The sequence below is a fragment of the Megascapheus bottae genome, chromosome X, assembly GCF_031878675.1.
Source record: "Megascapheus bottae isolate mThoBot1 chromosome X, mThoBot2.hap1, whole genome shotgun sequence".
Taxonomy (NCBI): Eukaryota; Metazoa; Chordata; class Mammalia; order Rodentia; family Geomyidae; genus Megascapheus; species Megascapheus bottae.
Genome location: NC_143547.1, coordinates 105,477,212 through 105,497,862, shown reverse-complemented (window position 1 = coordinate 105,497,862; position 20,651 = coordinate 105,477,212). Strand labels below are relative to the sequence as shown.

Below are 20,651 nucleotides of genomic sequence, written 5' to 3'. Positions count from 1 at the left end.
AGTTCAGTCTTTATTACTACCAAAAAATGGTTAACTATCTACCCAGGAAGCAGAGTTCTTGCTCCTCCTCTTCCTTCATCTCCTACTCTGCTTTCTCTTTCTTCATTTTGGTGACGCTGGGGATAGAACCTAGAGCTCCATGTATGGGAGACAAGAGTTTTAACACTGAGCAACATCCTGAGCCTTTCTTCATCACAACCTCCTATCCCCAAAGTAGCTACAATCCTGCCTTGTCTAGAAATTTTGTTCTTTGCATCTTTTGTTTTTATCACTAAAGCAAGCAACTTGTAGACATACTTTAAAAAATTTTAGGTATGAATAAGATATTTATTTTTGACTGTGTAATGACATCTGCCACATATATTTTTTATTAAAGAAGTTCTTAACATTGATTTTTACATCATATTTCAAATGATGTGTCTAACAAGCAAGTATTCAAGAAGGGAATCTCTAAATACAAGCACTGGCACTTAGATTTTAGAGCATAATTAAAATTAGGCTGAGGGTTTGTATATCATAGGTACATATTAATCTATGTAATAAAATATTATGTCTATAGAGTCATAGGTTTTTATGTCTATGTAGTTGTGTTTATATTTCCAATACCATGTCCATAGCATTGGCTACGCAAATATTGAGTCCTCGCTCTTGTACTGTTTGGATCTAATATCCACATATTAAGGATACCATGAGCCTTTTGGTCCTTTGGTCTTGACTTGTCTCCCTCAACATGATTTGCTCTAGATTCATTCACTTCCCATCGAATGCCATTGTTTGCTCTTGTCTGTTGGCTATGTAGAATTCCACTGTGTATATATGTATATATATATATATATATATATATATATATATCACATTTTCTGTATCCATTCATCTGCAGTAGGGCATCTGTATTGTTTCCATTGCTTGGCTATTGTGAATAGTGCAGAGATGAACATAGCTGAGCAGGTGTCCTTATCATATCTTGGGTTATGATGTTCAGGATAGATGCCCAGGAGTGGTATGGCGGGACCGTAGGGAAGGTCTATTTTCAGTTCTTTAAGAAACCTCCAAACTGCTTTCCAGAGTGGCTGAACTGGCTTACAATCCCACCAGCAGTGCAGTAGGGTTCCTTTTTCTCCACAACCCAACCAGCATCTGTCATTGTCTGAATTCAGAATCTTGGCCATTCTTGTTGGGGTAAGGTGGTATCTTAGGGTTGGTTTTATTTGCATTTCCTTTATGACCATGGATGATGAGCATTTTCTCATATGCTTTTCTGCCATTTTAATTTCTTCTTTTGATAAGTCTCTCTTTAGTTCCCTTGTCCATTTAATGATTGGTTTGTTGGGTTTGGGGGGATTAGTTTCTTGAGTTCCCTGTAGATACTAGATATTAAGCATTTGTCTGATGTATTATTGGTAAATATCTTTTCCCAGTTGATGGGCTGTCTTTCTACTTTAGTAGCTCTGCTTTTATCTGTGCAGAAACTTTTTTTATTTTTAGGTAGTCCCATTTATCGAGTCTCTCTCCAATCTGCTGTGACCCTGGGACTCTGTTCATGAAGTTTTTGCCTGTGCCTATGAGTTCTAGTGTCTCTCCTACTTTATCGTGTAGCAGTTTCAAGGTTTCCAGTCTGACATTGAGGTCTTTGATCCACTTTGAGTTAATGCTTGTGCGTGGCGAAAGGCTAGGGTCAATTTTTGTTTTTCTGCATGTGGCTGCCCAGTTTTGCCAGCACCAATAATTGAATAGACTGTGTTTGTCCCACTGTATATCTTTGGCTCCTTTGTCAAATACAAGGTGACTATAGGTATGTGGTTCTATTTCTGGGTCTTCTATTCTGTTACAGTGATCTTCTGGTCTATTTTTGTACCAGTACCATGCTGTTTTTGTTTTTATGGCTCTATTACTGAGTTTGAAGTCTGGTATTGTAATACCACCTCATTGTTCTTTTTGCCTAGAATTGTTTTGGCTAGTCTAGGTCTTTTCTTGTTCCATATGAACCTTTTGATTATATCTTCTATTTCAGTAAAGAATGTCTTTGGGATTTTGATGGGGACTGCATTGAATTTGTATATCAATTTTGGTAGTATGGCCATTTTCACTATATTGGTTCTCCCTACCCATGAGCATAGGATGTCTTTCCATTTCCTGGTATCCTATTTAATTTCTTTCATTAGGCTTTTATAGTTTTCATTAAATAATTCCTTTACATCTTTGGTTAAGTTAATTCCTAAGTATTTTATTCTTTTGGGGGCTATTGCAAATGGGATCATTTTCTTGATTTGGCCTCTGTTTGAGTATTGTTGGCGTACAAGAAGGCTACTGACTTTTGCACGTTAATTTTGTATCCTGCCACTTTTCTAAAGTGGTTTATTAGTTCTAGCAGTTGGGGAATGGAGCTTATTGGGTCACTCAGGTAAAGGATCATGTCATCTGTGAATAAGGATAGTTTAATTTCTTCTTTCCCTATGTGGATCCCTTTGATGTCCTTTTCTTGTCTTATTACCTGGCTAAGGGTTCCAGCACTATATTGAAGAGAATTGGAGTGGGCATCCCTGTCTAGTTCCTGATTTTAAGGTAAATGGTTCCAGTCTTTCTCCATTTAGTATAATACTGAATGTAAGTTTGTCATATATGGCTACTTTTAATTTTTTTCATATATTTTTATTGTAATTAATAGAAGGGTTACATGATATTTGCCAGATAGAAGGTGCATTAATTCACATACATTGATACCCTTTCACATATCTTAGTCCCCATTTCCCTCCCCCCCACCCCCACCCCTCATCTTGTTTTCCCCCCTTCCCTATCCAATTTCAGGAAGCTCATCAGTGGGGCCACTAGCTGAGTTCATGTCCCTTGGGAAGGTCTGAGATTAGGGCCAGCAGCAGACCTAGCAGGTCCCTCTCTGACTGTCGGAGAGGTGAGTTCCCAGAGAACGGGGCTCTGTGCGAGGGCAGACCTGGCAGGAGATGCCGAGGACCCACCCCTCCTACTTTTAATTTTTTAATAAATCTTTTAAGTCACTTTTAATCCGTAGATCCCCCTTCTATCATGTTATTTTTCTTTCATTTTAAAAATAAAGAAATGCAAATCAAAAGAACTCTAAGATTCCACCTCACTCCAGTTAGAATGGCCAGGATCAAGAAAACTAATAACAACAGATGCTGGAGGGGATGTGTCCAGGAGGGATCACTACTACACTGTTGGTGGGAGTGCAAACTCCTTCAACCACTATGGAAAGCAGTATGGCAGTGCCTCAAAAGGCTAAACATAGAACTCCCCTATGACCCAGCAATTCCACTACTTGGCATTTACCCAACCACCCAGAAACAAGGACATACTAAACCCACTAGCACAACCATGTTCATTGCAGCACTATTTACCATGGCAAAGATATGAAACCAACCCAGATGTCCCTCAGTTGATGAGTGGATCAACAAGATTTGGTATTTAGACACAATGGAATTCTATGCTGCTGTCAGAAAGAATGACATCGCCTCATTTGTTAGGAAAGGGAAAGACTTAGAAAAAATCATATTAAGTGAAGTAAGCCAGACTCAAAGGAACATAGGCTCAATGGTTTCCCTCATTTGTCATAATCAGTAGAAATCTTGGGCTCTACTAGCAGAGATTTGCAATAGAGCAAAACTTTGATACATAAGGCCATACAGTATGACACTAAATGAAAGGACCTCTAGGGTATAGAAACAAAAGCCATATAATGAGTGATTGTTGTCCTTAATGTACTATGTTATCTCTCATCTCTTTTGCTGTCCCTTGGTTATCTTATATTGTTACAGTATCTCACTTTGTTATCTGATATATTGGATATATTTGTGTTCAGTTATTTGAAATTGGATAGGGAAGGGGGGAAAACAAGATGATGGGTGGAGGTGGGGGGAGAGAAATGGGGACCAAGACATGAGAAAGGGTATCGATGTATGTGAATTAATGCACCTTCTATCTGGTGAATGTAATGTAACCCTTCTATTAATTACAATAAAAAATATATGAAAAAATAAGTTTTATTCTGCATAGTTGAGCATTACAGTATAATTATGATAGCAAAATGGTTCACGTAGTTACTTTGTGACACAAACAACTAACATTGACTTTGGGTCTGTGTCTGTGTATATCCACGTTTGTGTCTGTGCCAGTCCTGGGGTTTGAACTCAGGGCCTGGGTGTTTTTGTTCAACACTAACATTTACCACTTGACCCATATCTCATCTTCAGGCTTTTGGTGGTTAATTGGAGATAAGAGTCTCATGGACTTTTCTGCCCAGGATGGGTTTGAACCGCAGTGCTCAAATCTCTGCCTCTTGAATAGCTCAGATCTTAGCCTCCCAATAGGTAGATTACAAGTGTGAGCCATCTGTTCCCAGCTTAGATGTTTTTCAGTAGCATGCATTAGTATGCAAGGGGACTTTTGCTGTGACCTTTCTACACATGTACAATTGTGATGAACCTCATCCCCTCTATCTCTTGGACCCCCATTTCCTTTTCTTAAAATAATTTCAACAGGTTTCATTGTTGTAGTTTCATACATGCTAATTAAGTATTGGACCAAATTCATCCTCATTCACCCTCTTCTTTAGCCCTCTCCTTTTAACTGTAACCACCCTCACAACAGAGCCTATTTTGCTTTCTTGTCATCCATTGTTTTTAGTGTGCATTAATTACGCCAGGGGCTATCAAAATGGTGTTTCAGACATATATATTTTTTCTCAGAATCGCCCTATTATTTGTTTTCTCATCCTCTAATCCTCATTCCCCTGTTAATCAGTAGTTTTCATTGAGGTTCCAATATACAATGTTTACACATGTTTGCACCATAATGTGTGTGTGTGTGTGTGTGTGTGTGTGTGTGTGTGTGTGTGTGTGTGTGCGCGCGCTAGCTCTGAGGCCTGGAGTCAAGAGTCTCATGGGCTATCCTATGTATACTGGCTTTGAAACAAAATTCTCAGATGTCAGTCTCCTGAGTAGCTGGGATGACAGTTATGGGAGACTAGTGCTGGCTGTACTATATGTTTTTTAAAGGTTCCATACATAAGTGAGGTCATACCACCTTTTTTGGAAGGAGGAACATTTTTCCTTTTTATGTGTGGCTTATTTCACCTGACAGTGCTCTCCAGGTACTTCCAGGTTATAACCTACACCAGGATGTCTTTCCTTTTTAAGGCCGAAATATATCCTTTTGTAGGTAACAGGTTTTTTTCATTTATTTATATATTCTTAGATCTTTCCTATTTTGTGTAATGATAGAGTAAAGAATGGTGGAGATATCTTTATGAGGTGTTGATGTCGTCTCCTTTAGGTATCATACTCAAAACAGAAATTACTGTAGTTCTAGGTTTAATTCCATAATACCTGCACGAATTTACATTCCTATGAACAATATACATGCATTCCCTTTTCTGTACACCTCTGTACACAGCACTTGCTGGTTGTCTTTTTGGTAACGAAACCCTACTGTGTACGAGGTAATAGCTTATAGTTTCAATGTTCATTTCCCGCATGGCTAGTGATGTTAAACATTTTTCCATATAGCTGTTGGCAATTTGTATGTCTGTACAAATTTTCTGTTCAGATCCTTTGCCCATTTTTAAATTAGGCTATTTGGCTTCCTGCTTCTCAATTGTAAGAGTTATTTAAAAATCTTGGATAATATTATCTTATCAGATATGTGGTTTGCAAATACTTTTTCACAGTCCATTGGTTGCTGTCTTGTTCTGGTGTTTCCTTTTTCTTATCATTTATCTAACGAATCTGGGCCTTTGATCTACTGAGCAAAAAGCTCCAGTGATACATTATTCTTGTTTTCACATAATCATAGCTCTTAGATTGAAGTTTACAATATTAAGGAGAATATTATGGCAGTTTTTCATGATTTAGTTGAAGGCTGCATTATATCCTATGCAAATTGCTGTGTGACTCTTTCTGCCCTCACATATACCTTTCCACCTGCTAAAGTACTTATATAAAGCTTCATGCATTTTCCATCTTAATAATGCTCCTTCCTCTGCCTGTTTCAGTCTCACCCTAGCCACCTCTTCCTGGAGCGTCCTCAGAGCACTGATCTGATAGATGACTCTGTGCTACCTTTAGCATCTTGGTTTTCCCTTATCGTGACATTTAGCTCACTGGCTGTAATTATCTCCCTATACATCTGCCCACTTCCCCTGAATTGAGAAGATTGTGAGTGGCACGATTTGTGGCTAGCTTTGACATGGCTTTCCCAGTGTCCAGCCATATTAATAGTCCTTGTTGTATGAATGAACTGGATACTTTTGTGTCATTCCCCCCTTGCATCCAGGGCAGTTAACATGAACTTTGTTTCTGTGCTTGGTTTGACTTCCTCTTTGGGAACCTTATTTTTTTTTGAGAAGTGCAGCAAAGTTCCTCTTCACATTTCCCCACTAAAGTGGCCCTTGGAAATTTTGGGGGCACTCCACACTCACCATGGAAGCTTTCCTTGGCAGGCACACATGACATTATCCCATTCCTTGTTTGCCCTAGTCTATGCCAAAGTCCAAGTTTTCTACCTCCTTCTTTGTAAACCTCTAGGCAAGACACGTTCCTCCTGTCATCTGTCATGGTTTTGCAGCCTGAGAATCTTAATCCATTCATTGTTCTTCTGTCTTAGATTATTTCAATGAGCATTCAAGCGTGTAATTATTTTCCCCTGTCTTCAAAGCACAGCCTTAATCATATTGCCTTGTCTATCTTCTGAGACCCAAACCTCTCCTCAGAGCTTTCTATGTGTGTAAAAGCAGAACCAAGCCAGGCCACACCTGCATCAACTTACCTGGAATGGCTGCCAGTCCACCTGCTCTCTCTATCACAGCCTCAAAAGAGGTTGTTAGTTTAAGGCATACTTGTGGGTCTTTTGTGACAATTGGTCTTCATTTTCACTTTTCAGCACTACTTTGTATTCCTTGCTACCTCAACTCTCATGTTACTGTGAAAGAAAAGGAGATGAGAACATTCCAGATGATGGCTTTCCCTTTTCCCTGACCTCTTGATCAGAGCTGATAGGCTTATAAAAGTATCAGTAATAAATGAAACTAGATACACAAATGACTTCCTGCCTCGTTGTTCACCATGCCTCCCAGCAGCACCACACTTCCGGTTGTCACACATGCCACAGCATAGGAGAGAAAACCACAGAGCCATAAATTTCTCCATTTGCCTTTGCCAACTGCTATATTGAGAGTCTGTAGTGGGAGGAAGCCCTGGTAGGTCAGCCTGTTACCCGCCTCTGTGCTTGATTCCTAATCGGGGCTAATGCAACAGTTCCCTAGAGCAGAAAGTAAGGATGTGTTAGCCATGTGGGCTTGCAAAGTGCCATGGAATGAACATGTAATGACATGGGGAATCCAGAAGTCTCTGTTTCCTTGTCGAAACTACACATGTGAATAGCATCCTTGAACTCCCTAGTAGTGGCCCCTGCTTCTAAATAATCATACAATAAACACTTGGACATGATACAAAGTGAGTCAGCATTAGAATGGCTGACTTGTTTCTTTCCTTCTATCCCAACATACTGTTCTTGAAAGAGCCTGCTAAGCAAGAGCGCTTAGTACAGTAACTCCATGTTGAATTGTCTTTGCAGGCATGGCGCAAGCGCTGGTTTGTCCTCCGACGGGGTCGCATGAGTGGCAACCCAGATGTTTTGGAGTACTATAGAACCAAGCACTCCAGCAAGCCCATCCGCGTGATAGACCTCAGTGAATGTGCTGTGTGGAAACATGCAGGCCCTGGCTTCGTTCGCAAGGAATTTCAGAATCATTTCGTATTCATTGTCAAGACCACTTCCCGTACATTCTACCTGGTGGCCAAGACTGAAGAAGAAATGCAAGTGTGGGTGCACAGCATCAGTCAGGTCTGCAACCTCAGTCATCTGGAAGGCAGTGGAGGTAAGAGCGAAGGTGGAACTCCTGTGTACTACGGCCCAGCCTGGGATGCTGGGCCAGCCCTGGAGAGCCATTGCAGAAAAATGGAGCGATGTTCCGGGCGTGTCTAATTAACACCAGAGGTATCTCAATTAAATACAGTAAAGTACTGGAAACACAAGAGTCCTTTTTTCAGCTGGTTTTACGATTCACACCCAAAATTTGTCGAAGTAGGATCTGCTCACATAGCGTTGGAGATCCTTGCAAGGGAAATAAACTGCAAGTTTTGTCTGGATCATTTCTGGCTAGTGGAAGCAATGGATCCAACTCTCTTGCTAGAGAGTGGATCTCTGTCTCGCTTGCTATCTTTGTCTTGCTTCTGTACTGTCTGTCTGTCTGTCTGTCTGTCTCTCTCTCTCTTTCTCCCTCTCTCTCTCTCTCTCTCTCTCTCTCTCACACACACACACACACACACACACACGTTGTGGATTTTGTTATGGATACCTGACATTATCACACAATAATCCGATTCTCAAAATAAGCAATTTTGAATTTGAATCTTTTAAATGTCCTACTCTAATAGATTACACAGGACCTCTGAAACTGGACTACAGTTTGTGTAGTATTTAAGTATTTACTGATTTTCACCATGTAGCACTGAACTACTCATATTAACAGTAGGTGGCAATGGGAAGTCATAATTGCATCTCTAAGACAGACATGAGTGTGTACTTCCTGAGGGCATCAGTCCTTTTCTTCTCATCAACCAGCAAATTTATTAAGCCTTCCAGTCATACTGCTAAGGTTTGAGAACACTTAGATAAAGAAACATGAACTCATGCAAAGTTATTTATCCTTGGTATAGTCAGTGAAGCATATTTGTAAATTCACAATGAGTCCATTTTGGCTACAGTCTGACCAACTCCTCCAGTGCTGCCACTGAGTTTCCACCTTTATTTCCTGCCTTCAGCTCAAATTACATACATATTCATGCATCCTGTTACATGTCAACTTTGTTTCTTTTCTCATCCAGAATTTATACCAGAGTGTACGTGTGTGTGTGTGTGTGTGTGTGTGTGTGTGTGTGTGTGTGTGTGTGTAGTGTATGTTTACCAATGACTCAAGAAAAACAATGAAGAGTAAGGTATCAGTTGAGCAAGTCTCCTGAATTTTCACATAGAGTAGCTTATCTGCATTGGATTCATTCCAAAGATCCACAGTGGATGCCTAAAATCTTGAATAGCACCAAACTCTATTATTCTTTCTTTTCTTTTACTTCCTTCCATTTTTGTGTACCACTACTGGGACCTGAACTCACAGGCATTGTCCCTTACCTTCCTCCCTCAAGGCTGTTTTCTTACTACTTGAGCCCCACCTCCACTTCCAGCTTTTAGCTGGTTAATTGCTGATAACAGTCTCATAGCCTTTCCTGACCAGGCTGGCTTTGAACTATGATCCTGAGATCTCAGACTCCTGAGTGGCTAGAAAAAGTCTGGCTTTTTATTTATTTATTAAGTTGAAATACTTTCAACTTTTCCCTAGAGGAAAAGTTTACTTTATGACTTCTCTTTTCCTTATCCAAATTCCTAGCATCACCATTCTTGCAGTTGGGACAATTATGAAGCCAAATAAATGTTACTTGAAAACAATTACTGTGATAAGTAGGAGTTCTGCTTACTTACGGGACCAATGGGTGTGTAGTGTATGCAATGTGAACACTCTCAACAAAGGGGCGATTCACACTGCACACAGCACAGTGTGCATGGAATAAAATTTTATCACACTACTCACAATGGCTTGCAATTTAAAAATGAATGAATTATTTATTTATGGAATTTTCCATTTCACATATTCAGACCAAAGTTGATAATTGGTAACTAAAACAATGAAAAGTAAAAGGGTAGATAAGAGGGAATGACTATGTAGTGTTTGGTTTTGCCATCACCGTACATGTACCTGAGCTACAAACTCTGTTAAAATGCTTTTGTAGCTGGCTTTCATTGCTCATGTCTATAATTCTAGCTATTTGAGAGACAAAAATGTTCTGAGACCCTACCTTAATCAATACTTGAGTGAGGCAAAATATGCCAGCCATACCAACTATTACGTTGTATGAATCCGAGAATCATGCTCCATAGCAGCCTGACTAGCAAGCACAAAGCCCTAAGTTCAAGCCCCAGTATTATCAAACAGAACAAAATATTTCTGTATATTCATTTGTCTTATACACATGCTAGTTCTATGCCATGTATTTTATTATTATCTCTCCTTTGCAGAGAAGGAAAGTTGGAGAAGGCAAGTGGTAACATGATGAGTAGGTAGTGGAACCCAGACTTGAACCAAGGCAGGTCAGGGTTTCTTTGACTCAAGAATCCTCTCCTGCTAGTTTGGATCAATGGAGAAATAAAAGCAGGCTTTTCATTGGCCTTTTCGGATCGGGGAGTTTTGTTGGTTGCTGATCCAAATACATATTAATGTCATGATATCAGGTGATGGAGAAAACGATAGTCTTCTTGAGAAACATGGGCTTTTCAGTTATCACATAAAACTGTTTCCTGTTCTTTACTGACAACAATTATTAGTACAATTATTTCTTTATGTGTTATTTGCCTGATTTTTCTGTTAGAACATGAACTCCAATAAGGACAAGGTCTTTGTCTCAGATACATCATCAGGATTACAACAGTTCTAGTCACATGGTAGATGCAATACTCGCTTATAAATATACATATAGTATGTTAATATAAATTTCAGGGGGCCGGGAACATGGCCTAGTGGTAGAATGCTTGCCTAGCATGCACAAAGCCCTGGGTTCAATTCCTCAGTATCACAAACAGAGAAAAAGCCAGAAGTGGTGCTGAGGCTCAAGTGGTAGAGCTCTAGCCTTGAGAAAGTCCAAGGACAGTGCTCAGGCCCTGAGTTCAAGGCGCAGGACTGGCAAAAAAAAGCAAACTTTTTATTACTTTGACATATATCCAAGAAAAACATCTTTAAAAGAAAGATTTATTTTGATTCATGGTTTCAAAGTTTCAGTATTTGGTTCACTTGCTCCATTGCTGTGGGTTTGTGGTGAGGCAGAACATTGGAACAGCAAGAGCATGTTCTGCAGTCTATACTCGTGGGCTTCCTTCTTCCCCATTTGTTACACCAGGAACCCTCGTTTATTTTGAATGGCTTTGCCCACATTCAGGGCATATCTTACCATTTAATCATCCCTAGAAATGCCTTCAGAGGCTTACATCAATCCAATGAAGCTGGCAATCAAGATTATCACAAGTCCAGTCCTTATCAACTTGATACCAAAACACATGTCCTTAGACCATACCTAATTTCCAAATAAAGAATAAAAAGGTCAAAATTCCACTAAGTATTATTCACAACGTCCAGACCCAAAGTTCAAGCCCCACAACGAACAAATTGAAAAAGCATCTGTACAGCAAATGGTACAGTCACTAAAACAACAACAACAACAACCAAAAAAACAGCCTACAAAATGGGAGATCTTTGAAATATATGTCTGACAAAGCCCAATAACCAAAATACACAAGGAACTCAAAACAGTAAACCCCAAATTAATTAATAACTTAATTAATAAATGAGTAAAAAAAGCTAAATGCAGGCTTCTCAAAAGAAGCAAAAATGGCCAATAGATACAAGAAGAAATGCTCGACATCTCTAGCTATAAAGGAAATGCAACACTGAGATTCACTCTCACTCTTATCAGAGTGATCATAATCAAGAACAAAAACAAATGCTAGACCAGGAGTTTGGACTAGTGGTAGATTGCTTGCCTAGCATGCATGAAGACCGGGGTTTGATTCCTGGTACCCAGGAATGTATAGAAAAAAGCTGGAAATGGTGCTGAGGCTCAAGTGATAGAGCTCTAGCCTTGAGAAAATCCAAGGACAGTGCTCAGGCCCTAAGCTCAAGCCCCAAGACTGGGAAACAATAATAATAATAATAATAATAATAATAATAATAAGGCCTGGGAGTTTGGCCTAGTGGTAGAGTGCTTGCCTAGCATGCATGGAGACCCAGGTTCGATTCCTCACTACCACATACAAAGAAAAAGCCAGAATCGGTGCTGTTGCTCAAGTGGTAGAGCGTTAGCTTTCAGAAAGCCCAACGGCACTGCTCAGACCCTGACTTCAAGACCCAGAATTGGCAAAAAAATGCCAGCAAGAACTTGCCTAGTGGTAGCATGCTTGCCTAAGCATGCATGAAGCCATGGGTTCGATTCCTCAGTACCACATACACAGAAAAAGCCAGAAGTGGTGCTGTGGTTCAAGTGGTAGAGCAGTGCTAGCCTTGAGGAAAAGAAGTTCAAGGACAAGGCCCAGGCCCTGAGTTCAAATTCCAGCACAGGCATTTGAAAAAGAAAAGAAAAAAAGGAACCTTATACCAGTGATGACAATGTAAATTAGGACGAACACCATGGAAATCAGTATGGCAATTCCTAAAAAAAATACTCAAAATAGAACTACTCTAGTATCTAGTAATAGCACTCTTATGCATTCATCCAAAAGATTGCATGTCAGGATACAAGAAAAGTACCTGTACACCTATGTTCATTATTTCACTATTTACAACGTCAAGTCATAGAAACAACTGGTGAATGGATCACTAAAATATTAGAATTAGAACTTTATTCATCCATAAGAAAAAATGGCATATCATTTGTAGAGAAATTGATGGAACTGGAAATGTGTTGAGTGAAATACATTAGGCTCAGAGACAAAGAGCACATGCTTTCTCTCATATGTAGAAGTTATCTCTAAAATAGAAACATATATGAATAGGATTTCCACGGTATAACCTCTTTGCACAATTAATAGGCAATTTAACAAAAATGAATACCAGGAACTGAAACAGGTCTTGTCTGAGGGGGAATGAGAGTTAAAGGGAGAGGTAGACAAACAGAGAGAAGAATACTGGGCAAATACAGTCATAATACTCACTGTAGATATGTGAAAATGGAACTAGGAAACTTGAGGGGACAAGAGAGTGGGATAAATGGGAGTAAGGAAGGGGTGACAGGACTAAGATGTACTGTACACATAGATTGACACCTTTCTGCATAATAAAGGTAATAACAGGTAATAAAAAGGATTTTAAAATCTGTAGATCTTGGCCAGCATCTGGGAAACAAGCTAGGAGGTCCATAGCGCTGGTCAGTCTTGCCCCTTACATTTTTGTAAGCCCCCATGGAATCTCTCCTGGGCAATTTTCCCAAGTAGATGCTCCATATTCCTGGTAACTCGAATTTCCTGAGGTCTCTGTCATGTATTGTCCTCACATAGGCTGCTTCCAGCCAACTCAACATACCACACATTGCCTGGCCTCCCACATTTTTCTTTGCAATCTGTGGAGAAGCATTTGAGACCCTGAAACTCTTAGATTGTACATGGGAAAAATGGTATCAGGTGGATAATGGCAACATCTACCAGCAGTTCAAATGATAGCTGTTAAAACTGTACTTTATTGACAGGGTAATGTATAGAGGGGTTACACTTACATTCGTCAGGTAGTGGGTGACAGCTAGCGTTTAGAACACAGTACAGGGACCTCAGAGAGCTGGGCAACTGAACCTGGATCACCACTAGGCAGCCTAGCAGGACCCCTCAGTCGCACACCCCTCAAAAGAAAGTCTTTCAAACAAGTTTACACTTTCATACCATTGCCCATGAAATGGTCAAGATCCCACTCATTTCTCACATGTCCTCAAGACATCGTTTCTACTGTCCAAGCACAAAGTACATAGGGTGTTTTAATGGCATGAATCTCCTTAAGAACTGTGACTTCCTCACTCCCAACTTTACATGGTTCTTTCTGACCATAGTGCAAGTTTATCTGCTCTGGCGTTTACTCTAGAATTCCAATATAAACCCACCTAACAGCAATTAATAAGCATTCCACTGCATGAATTTTGCTTTGAGATTTCTGACTCATTAATTAGTTTATCATCTCAACTTAGCCATATTCAGTGTCCCAGTGTATGTACAAAATGCCGACCAGTTCTTTGCCACGCGTAACAAAGGCTCCCATACCAATTTTCTGTGTTCAACAGTCTTCGTTGTTGTGAAAAATACCTGAAACCACTGAAATAGAGGACACATTTATTTTTTTCTCACAGTTTTGGTTCAGAGGTTTCAGTCCATGGTCAGTTTTGCACCTGGTTCATGGAAACCAGGAAAACAGGGAAAACAGGAAGCAGAAGTACAGGAAAAGATATAGACATACTTTCTCCAACCGAGACCCAGTTCCTTTTACCACTTGATAGTTCCACCAATCCATCATGTGGTCAAAGCCCTCATGATCCAATAACCTTTCAATTAGATCCACCAGCTGGGGACCAAGCCTTCTACACACATATATGCATAAATGCCTGTGGAAGTGGATAGCATAGACTTGTTATACATAAATACATCCATGTATGTGTATATTGTTGAGTGAATAAGCGATGATGCAAGACTGCTTCTGAGGACCATAAAGAGGCTGTGTGTAGACTATCTAACTGCAGAATGCTGGCCAAGAATGCTCTCTCTCTTTTTTTTACTCTTAATTGATTCAACACTTCACTCTTGGAACATTGGCTTTCTTTCCCAGACATTGTTTATAGCTTGGGGAAATGGTTGCCTCCATCAGTACAAACACCAGCTGTGATTTGCATCTTCTATTTGGCTTCTTGAATGCTGTTTGTGAAATATTGAGTGAGTGTTATAGCCATTCTTAAAAAACTAACCTGGGAAATGATTTCTCCAGCAGATTCCATGGAGAGCCTCTCTCGCATGCCCTCCTCCCTCAGGCCATCCCCTGCCAGCTCTCTTCACACTGTCCATGCTGCCAGCTCCTCTTTGCCAAGAAGTAACCCAAACACCAATACCATGACTACTGAGGAAAGCAGAAGTGAGTCAGAGTTTCTCCTCCTTCCCGATTATCTGGTCCTGTCCAACTGTGAGACTGGAAGAGTGCATCATACCAGGTACGCTTACACTTGGGACTCTGTCTGAACCGGACCTTCTAACATATTCTCCTCTGTTCTCAGAGCCCAAAACGCATCCTTCTGCACAACCTCATGGGGACTGTTTTCTAGTGGGTGTTTCTGCCGTCACCTCTCACCACTGATCACTATCGACCACTGTGAAAGATGAAGCAGTGTACTAAACAAAATGAGTCATGTCCTTTGGCATTGTGGCTTTCATTTATAACCTTGCATTTTCATATGCATCTGTTGCTTCTAGAGGATTAAAATATCCAACAACCCTTTTCCTGTATCAAGGCATTGGTGTAACTGAGTGTTGCAGAGGGAATAGGACTGCAAATAGAACAAAAAGTACTACTGGAGGATTGGGAATGAGGCCAACGTGGATTTTTACTGAGTAGATGGGTACCTAGTCAAATATACATGCTTTTCTTCCTGCAGCCTTCCCACCAGATGTGATAGCTGGTCAAATTCAGACCGCTCGTTGGAGCAGACTTCATTTGACGACGTTTTCGTTGATGGCCTGCAGCCACTGCCCTCCAACAGCTTGGTCCTCCCCGGACGCCATGGGAATGGGTCTCAGCCTTCTGTGACCTGGAATAGAGAAATCAACTGTCCACCTGGGGATCACTTGTCTTCTTTACCACTGTTGGAAACAGCATTAAACCCCACTATTCGTGTGGATAAAAAACAAGTTTTTTTGCCCCATGGAGCAAAAGAACTAGATGTTATGTCCAACAGCCCACCTCCCCGTCCCCCTAAGCCAAGTTATCTCTCTGAACGGCGCCAAGAAGAGCAGGTCCTGTGGCACGGGTGTGGCAAGAAGCCAGAATGTGGTGTGGTGCCAAGAAGAATCTCTCTCTCTAGTTTAGACCATATGAGAACCTGGAAAGGTACGTGTTATAATTCACATACAAAGAGGAACCTGGGCAAGGACTGCCATCTTAACTTGGAAAAGTTTGCACTTTTTCTTGTTTGTACAGGGGTTTTATACCTGCTTAGCTTTCTTGCTCATGGATGGCACTCTACTATTTGAGCCAGGCATCTTGAAGATGGAGTCTCTTGGACTTTTTCGCACAGTGTGTCACCACATTTTGATCCTCTGTATCTCAGCAACCTGAGAAGCTAGAAATAGAGTTGTGAGCAACCAACACCCAGTTCACTTATTTATGCCTTATAATTTATTTTATAAGAGTTTTGTAGGTTTCCTAACATAGATCTGCTTGTCTTTTGTTATACTTATACCAAATAACCAAATAAGCACATTTCATTTTTGAGGTGTACTATTATAGATAGTAATGTTTTGAATCTCAAATTCCACTGTTCATTGTTGGTATATAGGAAAGCAAGTGAGTTTTATATAACTTTATATTCTAAAACCTTGCAATAACTTATTATTCCAGGAATATTTTTTATTTCAGGAAAATTTTGTTGATTCTTTCACACTTTTACATGATAATAATGTCATTCTTCCTTTCTTTCTTTCTTGCTAATTTGTACATCTTTTATTTCATTTGTTTGTAATATTACATTAGGTACTACTTCTAGTGCACTGTTAAAAATTAGTGCAGCTGGGTGTGGTGGCTCACACCTGTACTAGCTACTCAGGAGGCTGAGATCTGAGGATCAAGGTTCAAAGCCAGCCTGAGCACAAAAGGACCTGAGACTCTTATCTCCAATTAACCTCTAGAAAATGGGAAGTGATGCTTGGCTCAAGGGTAGGGTGGTAGCCTTGAGCTGAAGAGCTCAGGGACAGTGCCCAGGCTGAGTTCAAGCCCCATGACCCACAAAAATAAATAGTGAGAAGGCCAGACTCCACTGGGTCATGCTTGTAATCTTACCTACTCAGGAGGCTGAGATCTGAATATTGCTATTCAAAGCCAGTCTGTGAGACTCTTATCGCCATTAATCACTAGAAAACAAGAAGTGGCATTGTGGCTTGAGTGGTAGAGCAGTAGCCTTGAACTGAAGAGGTAAGGGACAGTGCCCAGGCCCAGGGTTCAAGCCCTACGACCGACAAAAAAATTAGTGGAGAGAAGGGATGTCCTTGCTTTGCTCTTGACTTTATAGGGCAAACATTTGAGTTTTTCCACCATTAAATATGATGGTAGCTGTAGGTTTTCTTTAGCAGGTTGAAATCTGTCTTTATCCCTACTTTATTGAGGGTTTAAAAAAATCATGAATGAAAGATTATTTTTTCCAAATGTTTTCCCTGCATCTATTGATATGATGTGATTTTCTTCCTTCATTCTCTGATGTAATGATTAATATAATTGATTTTCCAAGATTGAACTAGCCTTGTATGCCTGGGATGAATTCCATTTGGCCCTGGCATATACATTTCTTAGATTGTTAATTTAATTTACTAGTATTTTCTGAGGAATTTTATATGTGGTGTGTGTGTGTGTGTGTGTGTGTGTGTGTGTGTGTGTGTGTTGCTTCCTTTTTTTATGTTGTCTTTGGCTTTGGTAATATTAGGTGATATTATTTGGCATTATTAGGTAGTATTCAAGATGCCTTCTGGACACTGATTTGAATTCAACAGCTATTGTAAATTGTGTTTTCTTTTCACACCCATCTGACAAATTTCTAGTCATATATTAGTCTAACTGTCCTATCTCTCCATGGCTGTGCCTCAGCAGCAAGTTTTGCTCCAGAAAATCATAGTCACTGATTCATGGTCATAGATCTCAATTGGGCCCTTAATGTTGCCACTTGATGTCATTGATTCTCTGTCCACCTTGTTTTCCTGCACACTGCAAAGAGTATTTCAAACCATCTCCTCAATACCGACCTCCACTTCCACTGTATCTAAACTCGGAAGAGTTATGTAATAAGGGCAATAAGCATTTTTAATTACCTGCCCTTACTTGCTATGTCTTCTCTATTCATAAAAAGAACAAAAACCATCAGAAACGTCTTCAAAAGTTGACCTGAATTTCCATTGGTTTGAGGAATGCACTGTGACTGCTCAGCTAAACACAAGATCAAGCCAAGAGTACTGAAATTATGTGCTATGTTTTGCTCTCTCTGGACCTGAGCGCAGGCCTTGGAGATTATAATACCCTAGTTTCTGTTGACAATGTCCTGCAGTTCTTACCACTCCAGCTTCTTTCTTGCAGGTGACATAGAAGGCCAATCCTTAAAACACCGAGACAAACGGCTCAGTTTAAATCTGGTAAGTTTGTCATTCAGGTTCCATTAAAATGAAGTTTAAGCCGGGCACAGTCGTTCAGGCCTGTAATCCTAGCTACTCAGGAGGCTGAGATCTGAGGATCAAGATTCAAAGCCAGACCAGGCACAAAGGGACCTGAGACTCTCATCTCCAATTAACCTCTAGAAAACTAGAAGTGGTGCTGTAGCTCAAGGGTGTGGCGGTGGCCTTGAGCAGAAGAGCTCAGGGACAACACCCAAGCCCAAAGTTCAAGTCCCACGACCCACAACAATAACAACAAAAAAAGATTTTTTAATAAAAAAAATAGCCAGAATTGTATCTGTTCCCTTAAAATCCTTTGAAATTCACTACTTGGAATCTCTGCAGAGTCATCCACTCTCCCCTGAAGACTTCAGTTTGTTGGAGAATTACTGGACTTGGTGTTCCATAAGGACCCTAAAATTTTTAATAATCTGCACAATTGCCCTACTTGAGATAACTAACTTAAGCACCATATTATACTTAAGGCGTTTGCTTGATAAGTTCAAACCCTTCAGTCTTGGAGCATCAAAACAAAGGAGTTAATCTCTTATTCTCATGAACAGAATCTATGTGCAGAACTTTGGCTAGAGGCTTATCTAACTAAATTTCTTGAAGGAATTTAGAATTATATTACAACCTTGATGGCCATTGGTAGTGGTTTCCAGCATGGCTCTATAGTTCATCATCTATTGCTGTTCTCTTGTAGCCATGCAAGTTTTCTCCAGTGTACCCTGCAAATTCAACCAGTGCTGAAGATGGCTATGTGCCCATGAGCCCCAAGTTCACTGCCTCTGGTGTGGGATCACACAGCAGCCAGGATGACTACATCCCCATGAGCTCAGGAAGCATCTCAAACCTACTGCCTGAGTTACCTGCAAACTTCGAGCCTCCTCCAGTGAACAGAGATCTGAAACCTCAAAGGAAAGGTAAGCACTGGGTCAGACTTGCTATGTCAGTGAGGAGAGCAAAAATACTTGAGAAGGAAGCACTAGAAAACCACCCCAAGGGGTACAAGGTACAAAAGAAAGAAATGGCTAAGATAAAATGGGAAGCTCTGGGCACCTTCTGTCACAGACTGTCGTGACAGAAGGACTTAGGGAAATTATTGAAACTCTGGCCCTAAAAATGAAGACTACAAAGTCAAGTTCATACCACAGAATTCATCTTTGCCTATTTTTCCAATGAGCAACAGTAGGTGATGATGAATTAGAATGGAGGTCATCCAACGCTTCCTCATTTGAATAATACTTGAATGTAACCAGGAGTAGCCTTCACCACCCATTTCTTTTATTTATTTAATTATTTTTATTTTTTTTATTTTTTGTCAGTCCTGGGCTTGACCTCAGGGCGTGAGCACTGTCTTTGGGCTTTCTCAAGGCTAGAGCTCTACCACTTGAGCCACAACACTATTTCTGGCTTTTTCTATGTATGTGGTACCGAGAAATCCAACCTGGGTCTTCATGCATGCTAGGCAGGTGCTCCAACACTAGGCCAAACTCCCGGCCCTACCACCAATTTCTTAATACAGTCCATAGACGAGTACAATTTCTCACCTCATTTTCTGCATTCTCTTCAGCAAACCTGACGATGGTAGGAGACTTAAGCAATGAGCAATCTAACTCCTGTGCATACAGGGCAACTTTAGCTCCTGTAGTGCTCCTTCCAGGCAGCCTGTTTTGTTCTGCTACACCCTATAGACAGGCATAATGGTAAAAGAGGGAGAGAGAATGGAAAGTGAAAGAGATTACTTAACTTCATTCTTTCTAAACCTCATCTTCTCCTTACGGTGTGTGATTACATGGAAATAATGGATACAGTAATTGTGCTCTTTCATATTCCCTGCAATCTGTTCCCAAGACTGATAACTAAGGCCCCCGACTAACGCCTGCTCCATTGCAGTCATAGCCCCTTGATTCATGTGTGTAGTGCTGTGCTAAGCACTGGATCGTATGTACATATGAGTAAGAAAGGAGAATTATTCAGTCTGAGGAGGAGAAAGATATATAAAAAACACCTGGAAGAAAAAGAATTATGAATTCAGTACTAAATAGAAATACAGACTTTGTCTTAGAGGTACAGAGGAAATAACTATCCATTCTGATGAGAAACAAATTCACAGGGGCCTATAACTTTTAAGTAGCTACTATTGTTTCACTGAATTAATTTTGTATTGAAATACCATCCATTGAAACTTTCTGTGATGATAGAAATGTAACTATTGAACCTATGAAGTGTGACTAGTATGACAAGTACTTCATTTTATTTTCATGTACTTTTAATAAATTGGTCATATTGTGAAAATAAATAGCCATATGTGTGTATTTATTACTGGCAGAGAAAAGTTGTTTGATTGACTTAGGGCTGGATGTTTAATGGGTAGGTACAAAGGTGGAATCTTGCTTGAGAAGGAGTGAGTGCTGAGATGGACACTGGAGGCTAGACAGAAGAGAGTATGTTTGACTGGCATCAGGGTATAGTGCTGCCAGGAGAGACCTCGCAGGTCTGGACTTCCTGTCTGGAAGTCAAATAAGAAGAAATTCAGCTGAATTGTGAAGATGAAGAACCAGAGATATAGGGAAGAATAATTTAGG

The 20,651-nt window shown here is 40.3% G+C and overlaps 1 protein-coding gene and 1 non-coding gene across 3 annotated transcripts in view; both read left to right on the top strand.

The window, feature by feature from the left end:
• Gab3 (GRB2 associated binding protein 3) overlaps positions 1 to 20,651 on the top strand; it is a 64,884-nt gene that overhangs the window by 26,797 nt on the left and 17,436 nt on the right. Inside the window, exons 2-6 of one of the 2 annotated variants that reach the window (XM_090326230.1) lie at positions 7,603 to 7,906; positions 14,648 to 14,864; positions 15,306 to 15,757; positions 17,987 to 18,042; positions 18,767 to 18,986. In XM_090326230.1, coding sequence (XP_090182356.1) covers positions 7,603 to 7,906; positions 14,648 to 14,864; positions 15,306 to 15,757; positions 17,987 to 18,042; positions 18,767 to 18,986 — 1,249 coding nt within the window. Of the gene's footprint in view, positions 1 to 7,602; positions 7,907 to 14,644; positions 14,865 to 15,305; positions 15,758 to 17,986; positions 18,043 to 18,766; positions 18,987 to 20,651 lie in introns of both variants that reach the window. The other variant, XM_090326229.1, reaches the window with a different exon arrangement.
• On the top strand, positions 2,799 to 3,027 carry LOC150041765 (Nuclear RNase P). The gene has a single exon (XR_016533925.1).